Genomic DNA, 13,492 nt, shown 5'->3' on the forward strand with positions numbered 1-13,492 from the left:
CTGTTTCTCACAAAGAATTACTTTATCAATAAACGAAGCGTTGAAATATACACAGTTGATAACCTGATTGTCAGCCTACCCCAGAAACCAGTAACATTGTAATTATTTGCACAGAAGGACCTTTAGTAAACTCTGGCCTCCCAGAGGGATCTATGCTTGGGCTGCTTTTATTTCTAATAATTGTTAATAGCATAGTTACCAATAAATGAAAAGTTAATTTTACGTTGATTATTGTGTTATCTAATCGGAGATCAAAGTAGTTCTAAGCGACACAATCTGAATCAGGACTTCGACAGTGTATAGTATGTCAATTCTGCCAAATGGGAACGATTTTGAAAAGAACGTTTTTACAGCGCAGCTCTTAGGCATTCCTTCCGGAGGCGAGACTCGACGTTGTTCTTCGTAACGGAGCGAACGAGCACTGCGAAGGATGAAAGCGAACGCGAAACGCAGCGGAGGATGACAGACGCCGATAGCGAAAACAGCACTAGGAGGAAAGCGGTGGATGTCGGTGCAGCAGAACCTTGAGGCGGAAAGCAGCCCAGGAGGGTGTGGCTAGAGTGTACTAGAATACGGTTGGAGTTAGCCGAGCGGCTGGGGGGCGGCGCATGCTTTGCAGTCAGGCGCGCGACGCCGAAAAATACTGTGGCGGCGATGTGATCGAAGCTGACTGGGCCGCATCAAGGTCGCGCTATTGGAAACTGCTGGCGACTCTTCTCGGACTACTTCGCGCGGCAGTATATGCGCTCAGACTATTCAAACGGTGTCCGTAATTGCATATGGCATGTATTCATGCCTTAGGAATGGACGCCTTTCTTTCTCTTCTTTATTTCATTTTTTAGTGCCGCTCGGTGATTGCGCTTGCACTGCGGCCGCAGTGTGGGCGTTCATTCTATGTTATTGTACGGTTCCCTTTGGAGAACAAATATTTTTCTTGCGACGTGTATCTCTCGTGTGTATTTTTGCGCATATAGTTTTACACTAGTACGTCTTGCGAAACGCAGACGTTAAACATATGTAAACTTCCTGCTTGCGCTTCAAGAAATAAAACATATCTGCCCCATCCGGTGCCCTGTACTCAGATTTAAGGGAAGTATTCTTATAAAACACGACAAAAAAAAAACTGCAGTGCAGCATTCTATTCATGACTACGTCTTTCTCGCGTAACAGAATGCAGAGTAGTTGGTGCGCGTTCATTTATTGCGGTCAGACCTCGGGCAGCGAAACAGTTTTAGGCATCCTTTATATATGCTGATCTTTGGCCCGTAAGCCCTATGGAATGTTTTGTCCAGTACATGCTTAACAACAACAGAAAAAGAAAAAAAATGGCGCGGTAGCCTAATTAGTGGCTAAATGATGTATATGGCGTTGTGCTGCTAAATTCGAGCTCACGGGTTCAAACCAGGTGGCGGAATTGGATGGGAACGAAATGGTAAAACACTCGTGTACTTCTATTTATTTGCACGCAAAAGAACTCCAGGTGGTGAGAACTGAAGAGGGAGCTTCATAATCATATCGCCACACGTAAAACGCCAGAATTTGTTGAATGAAAAAATGAAGACGGAAAAAGAACGGTAGCGGCGTCTTTCGGCTTCCTTCAAGGGGTGTAAGCGAAATAAATTTTTCTCAAGTCTGATTTCTGAAAAGAACACGTTACGCTTATCTTATATTTCCTACCTAAATGTAATGCCGTTCCCAAGTGTACGTCCTCTTGCCAAAACAGCTACTGTATTATAAACGTCTGGTTTCAGTTATGCGATGCAGTATCATAAGGACAATCTTGAAGCAAATAAAGGAACGGCATGCCTCGCGTACACGTAGAGATATTTGTAGATCTACTGTATTCGTCGAAGATAAGTGTGGTACAACATTGTGCACCCAGCTTTAATGGGTTGCAGACATGATGAGAATCTCAAAAAAATTTTCCCTTGGCTGAATCAAGTTAGCAGATTTGCAGGTTGCCCCAAAACTAGACATTTATATTGAAGGACAGCTGCGAACTTGTTCAGCTGACCCGATTAGCACCCACGCGTTAAGTCTCTCAGGAACAGGTGCGTCTCTGCGCAACCAATTTTGGCAAGAACATTGAAATATCAGAACTCGCCATTGGTGTTGTCAGTAAAAGAGTCGAATGATCTGCAGGAACAATGTGTCATCCTGCAAGGTCGAATTGCTGATGTATCTGGACCGATTGGACATTCAATAACCCTATTCCCGTCAATATGGTTATGAAGCGATTGATACATGGATGAACGCGAGGTTTGGCAGAGGGATGAAGACGATGATGAAGTCGCTTGCACGTGGGTCGCGTGAGACTTCTTTTGCCCTAGCTTTCTTTGTAGATATTTTGTTAATATAACCTTCGCCTGCATATCGCCTTGGTCACAGTACGCATGAAATCGATATTTTATTTGGTGTGCCTCTTGATTGTGAGATGACATCTGTTCTCTTCTGCTTTGATTTCTGAAGGCTCTATCTCTATTGTACTTACTGTAATTTTTTAGTTAGTTTGGCTTCTGTAACTTTCTTTACCTCATGATTGTATATTATCCCCCTGCCATATGTAATTCTCTCTGGGGCTTTACGGTATCGAAATAAATAAAAAAATACGAAAACAGCCACGACTCTCCAGCAGCACAATCACTCGGAATAAGAGTCCTCACTTGCATTGGTCCCTCGCCTTCGAGACTTCAGAAGTGCTGTTATGCGTCACATTCGAACGGAAACGGCTATTGGATCATTTTTAATAGTGAGCTGTGAAGTACGATCTGAATGGCAAATACCATTCGATTAGACTGAATGTTTCTACCTCACTACGCCTGCTGGCGCGTTGAAGGCGATCGCGAGACAACCCAGGGAGATCGCATTGCTAATGAGTACCCTGTCTCCTCGATTCAGCCTGAATACATAGATAATATCTCTTCCCTAACATTGTTGTTCATATTAATGTCCAATAATTCCACTGATTCGTTTTCTTGGAAAGTCAATTGGCTTACCTGGGGCTGGTGCAGCTTTTGAAAGAAACACGTTTATTCCGCATTTGGAAAGATTGGGTGCGCTTTGTAGACGATCACAAGGAAGAATACGGGACAGGCGCAACTAACAAAGCGCAAAGCGCTTTGTTAGTTGTTTAGTTGTTAGTTATCTTTCCACATACAATGAACTAACTTGCCCAACAACGCTCTGTTAAACGTTTATTCCGGTCGGGAGCTTTCACTTCTTCAATAAGTGCATTTAGGATATGTGATAACTTCTTTTCTTAGCTATATGTCGTGAATATATATGTCTATATACCCTTAGATTTTCTTAGAAGTGCATTGATTATCTACATCTCTTCGCGCCACAGTTAATAAAAGTTGTTTATTTCACTATAATAACGATATATTTGATCATTCTCCCTGATGAATATTCCACCAATAAGAAGCGCGCGTTAAATGACACGATAGCAATAAAATTTGCTTACGTAGCTTCATGTTGCAGATAGGCGGCTTCTGTGCCAAAAATTACGTGTTACATTTAGAAAACATTGTTAAAAAATAGCAGTTTACCTGGCTTAAACTACAATAGGTACCGGCGGACAAGAGTCTCCGGTGCCTATTGTAGTCTTGAGGGGTGTCATCCACGCACCGCCTCTCGGTATTTCCCGATCAGCGAGGCGGTCGCGGCACACATCGTTCCGCTTGCAGTGTGCCGCACATTACAGATTATCCACGCCAGCCGATATATCGTGAAATGAAAACACGTTATTCAGCTGTGCTCAAGTTTCACATGAGGAACTAGCGCAGTCATGGATGGATTTTACGACTGTTAGTGTGAAACAGAAATTAGGTTTTTGAATAATACGAGTGATCTTGCTGAAGTGACTTATTTTGAATACTTAGCATATTGCATCAATAACACCCTTCATTCTTCAAAGAACATCGATCACGTTACAGCTAAGCGAAACCAGAAACTGTTCTTTCTCCAAAGAACTTCTAAATTGTGAACCTCTGCTGTTTGGTTGCCAGTGTATAAAACTGTTGTCTTACCAGTCGTAGACAACGCTTCTATAATATGAGACCTTTTCACAGCGTAAGCGTTTGTGGGCTCATTCCAATAGCCGCTTCGATTGGGATGGTGTCCGTCGGAACCGCCACCGCCGCCTCCACCACCGCTGTCAGGTGTCCGTAGCACCTATCGTCGGGAATTAAAGAAACAAAAATACACGCAGTTCACGCCCAGATCGAGCCCGGGCCGCGGCGTGGAAACCCTGCGAATACACCCAAAAGTGCCGCGCGACTGGCTACTCGAGGCACTTTGCGTGTATTCGCGGGCTTCTTTCACGCTCGGAAACACACTTTGACGTAGCACGTATTTAGCAACAGAAAGCTGTATCGGGTGTTTTTCATGTTTGTCGACGATTTACTCATTGTCTCTTTTCATTTAATTATAATATTTGAGAAGTAAATTAGAACTGATTATGTATTTAGGCGTAACGCAAAAAAACCTTCTATCTTCAAACGTATGCAAACCACATTACCTTGGTGCTGTCCAGCTACGCGGTAGTTGCGTCAGTTTTCAATCCTGGTGCATGATAGTTAGAACACCCTGGGTATCACACACACACACACACACACGCGCGCACGCACACGCGCGCACGCACACGCGCGCACGCACACGCGCACGCGCACACACGCACACGCACACGCGCACGCACACGGGCACGCACACGGGCACGCACACGCACACGCACGCACACGCACGCACACGCACGCACGCACGCACACGCACGCGCACGCACACGCACGCACACGCACGCACACGCACACGCACGCACATGCACGCACACGCGCACACGCAATATATATATATATATATATATATATATATATATATATATATAATCTGACGCATGACGCGAGAAGGAGGTTGCGGACATGGTTGCCCGAACACTAGCTTTATTCTTCGTCTCGCTTCGCATCTAACTACAGTCCATCTGTACGCCGTTACATATTCTCCCTTCCCCTGAGAGAGCGCGCGCAACAAGCGCGATGAAATGGACCAAAGAGAGAATGCATTAAAATATAAGAAACTCCACATACTACAATGTTCCGCCTTTAAACTGATTACAACTTCCGAAGAATGTGTGGCAGTCCCGTGAAGTCCAGCAGAGCTGAGGTGACTGAGGCTGGCTTTTGTATTCCGGTCAACATATGCATGCCCGCTGAAGTAAAGTTTGGACACATGGCAGGCTTGGGAACACAGATCTCGTGGCGACTTGTAGGCACACGGTGTTCCATGCTCGAACGTCCGCTGGACTGAGCGATTGAGGCGACGTCTCGGTTGGTCCGGTTTGCCGGGAAAGTACCCATGTTCTTTGTGCTGCCAAGATACTTATACTAAAAAATTGTAAACTGTGTGTCGAAAGCTTATATTCGAGTGTTGTTGTGTATTACGGGAACTTCGGCATTACAGCCAGCTGTCGAAGAAGTGAAGGACAAAGTGACTCGTCAGCGCAAGCAGTGGTTCGAGGCTCGCCTGGGCGCTCTTGGGCGCGGCGGGCCAAGACTGGTCCTTGCCGGCGTGGATTGGTGGATCGCGCCGTTCCCGCAATATATATATATATATATATATATATATATATAGAGAGAGAGAGAGAGAGAGAGAGAGAGAAAGAGAGAGAGAGTAGAGACAGGGAAAAAGAGAAACTTGTCCCTTCACTTAGAAAACCGTTGGCACGCCTCTATTTTAAGCCAACGCATCTGCCCGCCACAGCTGTTAATGGGCAGCACCCTTTAAATCACTAGTGTCAGGAAAAAAAGTGTCCATATTCTAGCATGGTACTATCATGAATATGGGCGTCGAGGCTATATTATAAGGCCGCTTATATTTCTGTGATGACAGTATTGAGCACAAAAAAGAACAAAACATTGCGGTGAGTAAGCGCATACGGAGTGACCTAACTTTTCGGGAAGGGCAATTGATAGTGCTATTCATTGGAAAACGCAAGTAGGGACATATTCCATATTATGATGAATAAGCGGATTTCCACATATCTCTTTGCAGGTAGCAATAACACAGCGGCGGAGGATATTCTCTACATGAGTGAGAACAAAGGCTGTGCGGTGATTATGACTACGGCGAATGCTGAAGGTTTGTTTTTACCTTTGCAGTCTGTCAATAATGTAGGCTTTCGATCGAACATTCCTTAAGAGGAGTTGTAATCCGATGTAGCACTGACTGCATGTTCTGGGTTATTGGTTTCGTTTTATTGCTATAGCAATGACGTGCACAGTCCAGGCAAATTTTCGTCGTTGCATTCGCTGTGATGTTCTGTGTAAAGTCCAAATGCGATGGAAATCAGTGGCCCAGGCCGCGCATGCTGCGGGTGCGAAAGATGGCGGCTGGGTGCGCACCTTATTCCAGCGCGTACAATGTCTAGGTCACATGATCGAGCGCGTGATAGGGGACCTGAGCGTCTCGTCTAAGATTACCATGACTTCATACGGTCGCCCTAGAGGCTGAGTGTATACGCAGCGCGCACCTTGTCTTTGTGCTAACGTTCGATTGCTATATATACTAAAGCGAGCCGAGATAGCTAGTGGCTTCATGCGTGCTCTCTTGCCACGCACCTATATTTTTTCATAGCACTGGAGGTGACGTAATCAAAGTTCCGGAGGCGCAGTGAAACGAGCGACAAGACGAAGCGTTTGTTACCAGTCGCCTGAGCGCCGCGCTGCGCTAGTGTTGTGACAGCGAGTGCTCATCGACTGAGATCTGTCTGTGTTTCGCTGCTAGTTTGGGCGCGTCTGGCACTATGCAGATTTATTCAATTATTAACTAAGCCATTACTTACTGCACATTATACAACTGCGAATTTTAACTACAGTGCGTAGTTGCTTGGTAGACTGCTGTCCCTATCAATGCTTGGCTTTTCAGGGCAACATTGGGACTTTTGTTATTGCTTTGTCTTGGAAATCTCGTGCCCTTGTATTTTTGTTTGATAAATGAATGTTCACGTTGATATAATTACCCTTAGATAAAGCGCAGGAAATTTACCCTTTGTTTCGGGAACCTAATGAGGCATTCACTATTCAATAATAGTACTCAAACAATTGCATATAACACACACAGAGCGCGTCTATTACGTGATATACTCCACAGAGATATGGAAGAAAGATTCTGGCTGCAGTGTGGAGTTCAGGTGTCTTATTCATTGAATACGTTATATTTATAGAGTGTATATGGTATATGAATTTCAAATGAGAATGCTTCCCTCTAGATAGCCTGATCAGCTTAAACCTGTATTATATTTTATCCTATCTGGGCACACAAAACCCGCAGAGGCATCTGCGTCAGTAGACGCTTGGTGTGTAGCAACACGACGCATGCGAGCACACGGTGGTTGGACCTTCCCGCGTCTAGCTGTGCATCGCTTAGCCGTGTCCGTGGAAAAGACGATCTTGAGGGTGGAACTGACGCTGAGTGTCTTGACCTTTAAGGCCACGCGGTGGAGGCAACACAGCCCTTTGGCCTCGCCTTCACTGCCGGACTAACCCATCCAGGAGAATTTCATAGTTGGCTTTCCCTATCCTCCTGTCCAACCGTCGTCTTCCTTACTTTCAATATTTCCTGTCTTCTCCTTTGTTATATTTTACTCCCGACCTTCTTGGAAGCAAGGATTAATCCATGTGAGTAGCCAACCTTGGTTAGGTCATATTTGGTTATAGTGGTGACGTACTGCTGGCGTCTGTAGGACCTGTGTTTACAGGCGTCCGCTTACAAGCTCCCGCTTGTAGAGCTTCACGGTGGTGGCTGGAGTTATGCCGAAAACTACGCATTCATCTATGGCTAGTTTCTTCCCCCCTCCCTGATCGCCCTCAGAAAAGAGGGCGAAACGATGAAATCTTCAAGTTGTTTTGGTCGTGAAAAAGAATCTTTCCCCCTTTTTCATGTCAGTCAATCTGAAAAACCAGACAAACCAATATGAATAATTTCACTAGTCCTTTTTTCGATATCTCTTACCGAAGTTTTTGGTACAGATTATGAAACAACGAGGATAGGAAGCGGTCATTTCCTCTTGAAGCTCCGCGACCAGAAACAATGTGAACACCTGCCCAATATTGTGTAACATATGGGATACCGAAATAACAGTAACCCCACGCCATACTTTGGATACCACCCGTGGCGTAGTCTCAGATGATGATCTGTTGGAGCTGACTGAAGCTGAAGTTCTGGAGGGCTCCAATGAACAGAACGCCATGAACGTTAAACGAATGAAGACGAGGCGTGACGGCAAAGAAATCGAGACCAAGCATCTGATACTTACATTCGGTGCAAGTATTCTGCCCGAGTCCATCGAGGTCGGGTACATCAGACTTCGTGTTAGGCCATGCGTGCCAAATCCCCTAGGATGTTTAAAATGCCAGCGTTTCGGCCACAATTCACAGAGCTGCCGAGGCTGCCAAACCTGTGCGAAATGCAGTGTTCATGAACGCACCTCTGAATCTTGTGAAAACTGTTACCACTGTGTAAACTGTGGTGGGGAGCACGCCGTATGCTCGCGGTCGTGCCCATCCAGGAAAAATGAAAAGGAAATAGTGTCAGTTAAAGTAAAGGCAAATAGAACTTTCAAGGAGCCATGCAGGCGGTTATCCTACCTGCCCAAGAACACCTTTGCTGATCTGACGCCTCAAGGGGCAGTGACACAACGGCTTCCGATGGATGTCCGGCCAACGCACAGTGAGCCGGCGAGGGTGCCATCCGCACTCTTGGCGGCTGCAGCCGACACTACTCTGCAATCTACGAAGAAGGGGCCCCTGGGATAGTGGCCCGAGGTCCTTGTTCCTTGAGAAGTGGCCCTGTCATCAACCAAGTCGCTCACAAGAGCGGGTGTCCAGCGCCCTGCAAGAGGCGATCGACACGACTCCTAGTCAAACGGCGCCACGGGCCCCCAAGGAGCGGCGCGAATCCATCGACCGCTCCGCCAAACCCGCGTCATGGCGTCCGGAAAAGTCTCCGTGAGCAAATTTTTTATTCTTGAACACACAGCATCACACATACTGTCATAACAAACACACAGATCCTACAGTGTAATGTGAGAGGACTTCTCCGTAATATCGGCGACATCATAGAACTGCTCCATAAGTATATTCCAAATGTGCTGTGTGTTCAAGAAACACGTTTAAAACCCACACCAAGATATTTCCTTGCATAGTATGCTATCTTCCAGAAAGACAATGTTTCTGGCATTATTCATCAAATCGCAAGGTTTAAATTAGACTGGCATGCCGATTCGAAAAGCCTGCGCCTTACATGCTTGCTCGCCACAGTATAGCAAAGCCGCCAAGTGTCAAAGTCATGCTCTCACCTGTGCTATAATTGAGCGTATTGGAAACTGCTTGCATGACGGATATTTTTGCCAGCAGAGACTGGATGGCTCAAAAACTGTGAGCAGAGCCCCCCACCCGAAAAAAAAAAAAAATGTCACGCAGAAGCTCTTGGAGTTGTCTAGGTAAACGAAAGCGTGGTGCCACTTGTTGCAACACCGCACGTTGTCATCATGAGTGTCATGAATCCTGATTATACGTGTACAAACGGCAGCGGTGCGGCTGCACGAGCTGCTGCGAACGGCGGGGCAAGGTGAATCATGACGCAAGAAAACTACTGCAGGTGGCGGCGGCAGGCGCACTCTTGACGTTCCGATCCTTATAAGCCGTTATTGCTCTTTAGCGCCTTATCCACCCGCGTCGAACCATTATAAACCGTGATGAACCTTAGTCCGGTAGCTGCTGCGTATGGCGCGGGCCTTTTCACGAAAGCGGCCTGCGATGAAGACACGCGGGTCCCAATCTCAAAAGCGATCTACGATGGCAGCATAGAGTGCGGCGAGTTAAGTTTCGTGAGTGCTGCGTTCTCGCCCCATAGTTTGCGTTGAAGTGAGAGGCAGCATGAAGGTCAATTAGCTCGCTGCTGCGGGCCCTATCGTGAAAGCGATCGCATTATTGGCCAGACGGACTGCTTTAACGTGGTAGCCTTAACGGCTCCCTGTCGCAAAAAATTTGACGTCCGCATCGCGCGTCGCTTGGCGAAAAATCATTCCAAATCACAGTCACGCAGAGGCGCTACTGAACTAATTGAATTTAACAAGTAACATGCGCAGGAAAATCGTAAAGTACAGACAATCTACAGACAGGATAAGCGTTGGATTGTAATTTGACTACACTAGAAAACAATTCTGTCACGCCAAAACTGAAATAGCGACCCAATTTCCAGCATTTCTACCATTCATAGACGGGCCATGCCCTCTAAGATATGCGCACGCTAGCCGGCGCGCGGGCGCGCGCCCCAACCTTGAAGGCCATGGGGCGCGCGCCCGCTTCCATGCAACACCTCCAGATGGCGCTAGCCTCCGCGGCGGGTGCGTTTCGTTTATATTTGGTTTTGCAGGATAGTCAGAGCGTCCTTTCGCGAAACGTGTTTCAGCACGTGCAACCACGTGGGACGTTAAGTCTTTATAGCATTTAAATAGTAGTTTGTAAGTCGCAAGACTATTGGCTATTAGTGGTTGTAGCGTGTGTGCATTCGTATCGGGAATACGGCTTTGGCTGGACAGTGAGAGCGTGGCGGCGTGCTGGAACACGTGTGAACATGTGCCATACCTTAAGTGTATGTGGCATTTGTTGCTTCTAAATCATTGGTCATAATTACTTTGCAGCATTTCAGGTATTTAGATTCTGTGCGTATCGGCATTTGCTCGGAGGCACGTGCGCTGAAAGCTTAGGTGTTTGTATTAGAAACAGCCAAGTGCGAAACATGGCAAGAAAGACGGTTAAGCGTGCAGTGTGCGGGGGGTCCCACAAGGTAGACGAGGCGGCGGATGAGAATGGAGGGGAAATCGAGTCAATCGGCAGACAATGTGATGTCAATGCTAGCCTAAAGAAAATGGAGGCTTTGCAGGATGAGCTTGCCAAACAGGTCGAAGACCTGAATAATGAGCTGAATATGTAGCGTGATACACAGAAGGGGTGGGGGGAGAATACTTCAAGCAGCCGAGTAAAAGCTGAGCAGGGCCGCCATCGTGAAGGAGTGTGGCCGTGACAAGGGAACGCAGTATGCAGACGTGACAGAAAAGGGAGTGTCCGCAACGCACGTGCAATTCGTGCAACATGGGGAGGAGGTAGCGGGAAAGAGCTGTACCTACCTTGATGTAGCCGCAAAGGAAAAGCAGGAACGCGGAGGTAAATGTCCCTTGTCAAGTCCAAATCACGCAGAAAAGGATGACAAAGGGAAGCCGGGAGAGGCCTCGGCAGCAGGAGAGGGTGAAAGTGTGATTATCGCCGGCGACTCAAACCTGGCCAGGTGCTCAGAGGCAATTGTGGAGAGGGTGAAAGGTGACAAAAAAGTGGCGGTAGGTACATTTCCAGGACGGACACTGGACGCTGTCATGGGGCGAGCAAAAGCAAACCTCGCGCAAAATGCCCACGGATGCAAGCTTGTCGTAGTAGCAGGTGAGCTAAATGACGTCCTGAACAAAGTTGGAACAGAACTAGCCCAGCGCTTGGCGATGGGGGTAGACGACTTGCTCGAGCTGTACCCTCACGTACAGATCGTGGTGTAAACGGTGCCGGAGGTGCCTGTACGTTAGAGCCGCAGTGGCTGGTAATGAGGCTATTTGGACAATGAGCCGAGAGGAAGGTTTGGAGGTTGCAGAGGTAAACAGAGAAGTGAGAAGGTGTGGTTGTTTCCAAGGAGACCGGATGTACTTCAATCACAAGCTTGGAGGAGAAGTGGGGTGGCGACCCCCTGGTCGCGCGGTGGCTTTTTTGGAGGGCCCACCGGCGATCAGGAAGCCAGTGTGGGTAGTAATGAAGGCCCCCTAGGGTAACCTCGGAATAACATCGCTGTCACTAAGAGAAAAAGGAGGAAAACAAGAAAGAGAGCTCGCCATACAATAGGCTACATAAACATGCAGGGCCGCAGAAGAGAGAAAAAGTGGGTAGAGATGGAGAAGCAGTAAAATAGAGAACAAGTAGGGGTGTAAGCGGTTACAGAAGCGCACCTTAGAGACTCAGCAGAGCCACCAGGGATTCAGAGCTATGTTTGGGAAAGGTGCAACCGAACTAAATCGAAAAGAAAGGGAGGGGGAGCCGGAGTGCTCATCCATCAAGGAGCCAAACGGAAAAGAGTAAATTCAATATGTCAAGAGCATCTATGGTTATCATGCACAATGAGCGAAAAGTAAACTTGGTTGGGCATAACGTATTCGTTGACGGAATATAATTGCACAGAGAAGAATCATTAGTTAGTGGAATATTTAAGTGCCGATATTAATGGTTTTGGGAATGGTGCCCAAATTATCCCATTAGGTGACATGAATGCCCACATGCAGGATCTAGATGGCTATACCGGCAACAACGGTAAGTCAATGCTAGATCTTTGTGAGCAATATAACCTCTTTATCGTGAATAGAGGCCCTAAGTGTGACGGGCAGAGCACAAGGAAGCGGGAAATCGGCGAACAACCGCTGAGTACTGCCTGATGATCGAAGGAATTCATGATAAGTTGAGAGGAATGGTCATTGACGAGGAAGGGTATAACTTAGGGAGTTACCATAAACGCATCTTTTTTAAAATTGCATATGCAGTTGCGAAAGAGAGCAAGGAACACAAAATCGCCGGTTGAAATTTGAACGCTGAGCAAATAACAAATATTGACTCATGTGTTGAGGAAGAACTTGGCAAATGGCCAAGAAAAGAGTGCGAATATGGTGAGCTTCTAAGTGTAGTAACGACAGAAACACGGAAAGAGCAGCAACATGCTCGTTGGAAAGAAAAAAAGAAGGGGAAAATCTGGTGGAACAGGAAGCTCCGAGAAGCAATCACCGAAGGACAGAAAACATCACGAGAGCACAGGCAGGCATTAAAGAAGCGCAGTTGCCACAGGATGAAGTAGCCAGCAAACGGGAAATGTACCGAGAGAAAAAAAGCTATGGTTCAAATACCCGTTAAAGCAAACATAAAAGCTGAAAATGAAGGTTGGTTGTCAGAACGTGAAAAAAGAAGGCAGCACCTAGAATATTTTGGAACCACATAAACTTATTATGCAGGAAGTCTGAAACAATAAACAACATATCTTAGACAAAGATGGAAACAAACTGGAAGGCGACGCGGCATTCATTTACATCCGAAAAATAAGAGCCGAATCTTTCCAAGGCAATGTCGAGGTTTTACTTGAGGAAAAAAGGATCATTAAAGAGAACCAGATGAAAGAGAAGCTGGTGCTGACAAATTTCAACTGACAGAAAGCCGAATAGAAAATGCCGAAGCACACTACCACAGGGCTAGACGAGGTTCTCGTTAGACTGATTCATGAATTAAGTCCAAAGAGTTATGCAGCTCTGTTGAAAGCAGTACAAAAGGTTTAAAAGATAGGCGAATACCAGGCAGCTGTCGACAAATTCGAATGGATTTAATTCATAAAGGTAAGGGGGAGAAACATATCATTCACTCAC

General features: G+C 46.5%; 1 protein-coding gene across 5 annotated transcripts in view; it reads left to right on the forward strand.

The window, feature by feature from the left end:
- Nucleotides 1-13,492, forward strand: part of LOC126534342 (uncharacterized) — a 102,219-nt gene that overhangs the window by 61,492 nt on the left and 27,235 nt on the right. For all 5 annotated transcript variants that reach the window (XR_011895431.1, XR_008613289.2, XR_008613288.2 and 2 more), the window contains one exon: nt 6,046-6,132. Coding sequence is in view for 1 of the 5 variants with exons in the window: in XM_055072816.2 (XP_054928791.1) it covers nt 6,046-6,132 (87 nt within the window). In the remaining 4 variants the exon portion in view is untranslated. The remainder of the gene's footprint in view (nt 1-6,045; nt 6,133-13,492) is intronic.

The sequence above is a fragment of the Dermacentor andersoni genome, chromosome 7 (genome assembly GCF_023375885.2).
Source record: "Dermacentor andersoni chromosome 7, qqDerAnde1_hic_scaffold, whole genome shotgun sequence".
NCBI lineage: Eukaryota > Metazoa > Arthropoda > Arachnida > Ixodida > Ixodidae > Dermacentor > Dermacentor andersoni.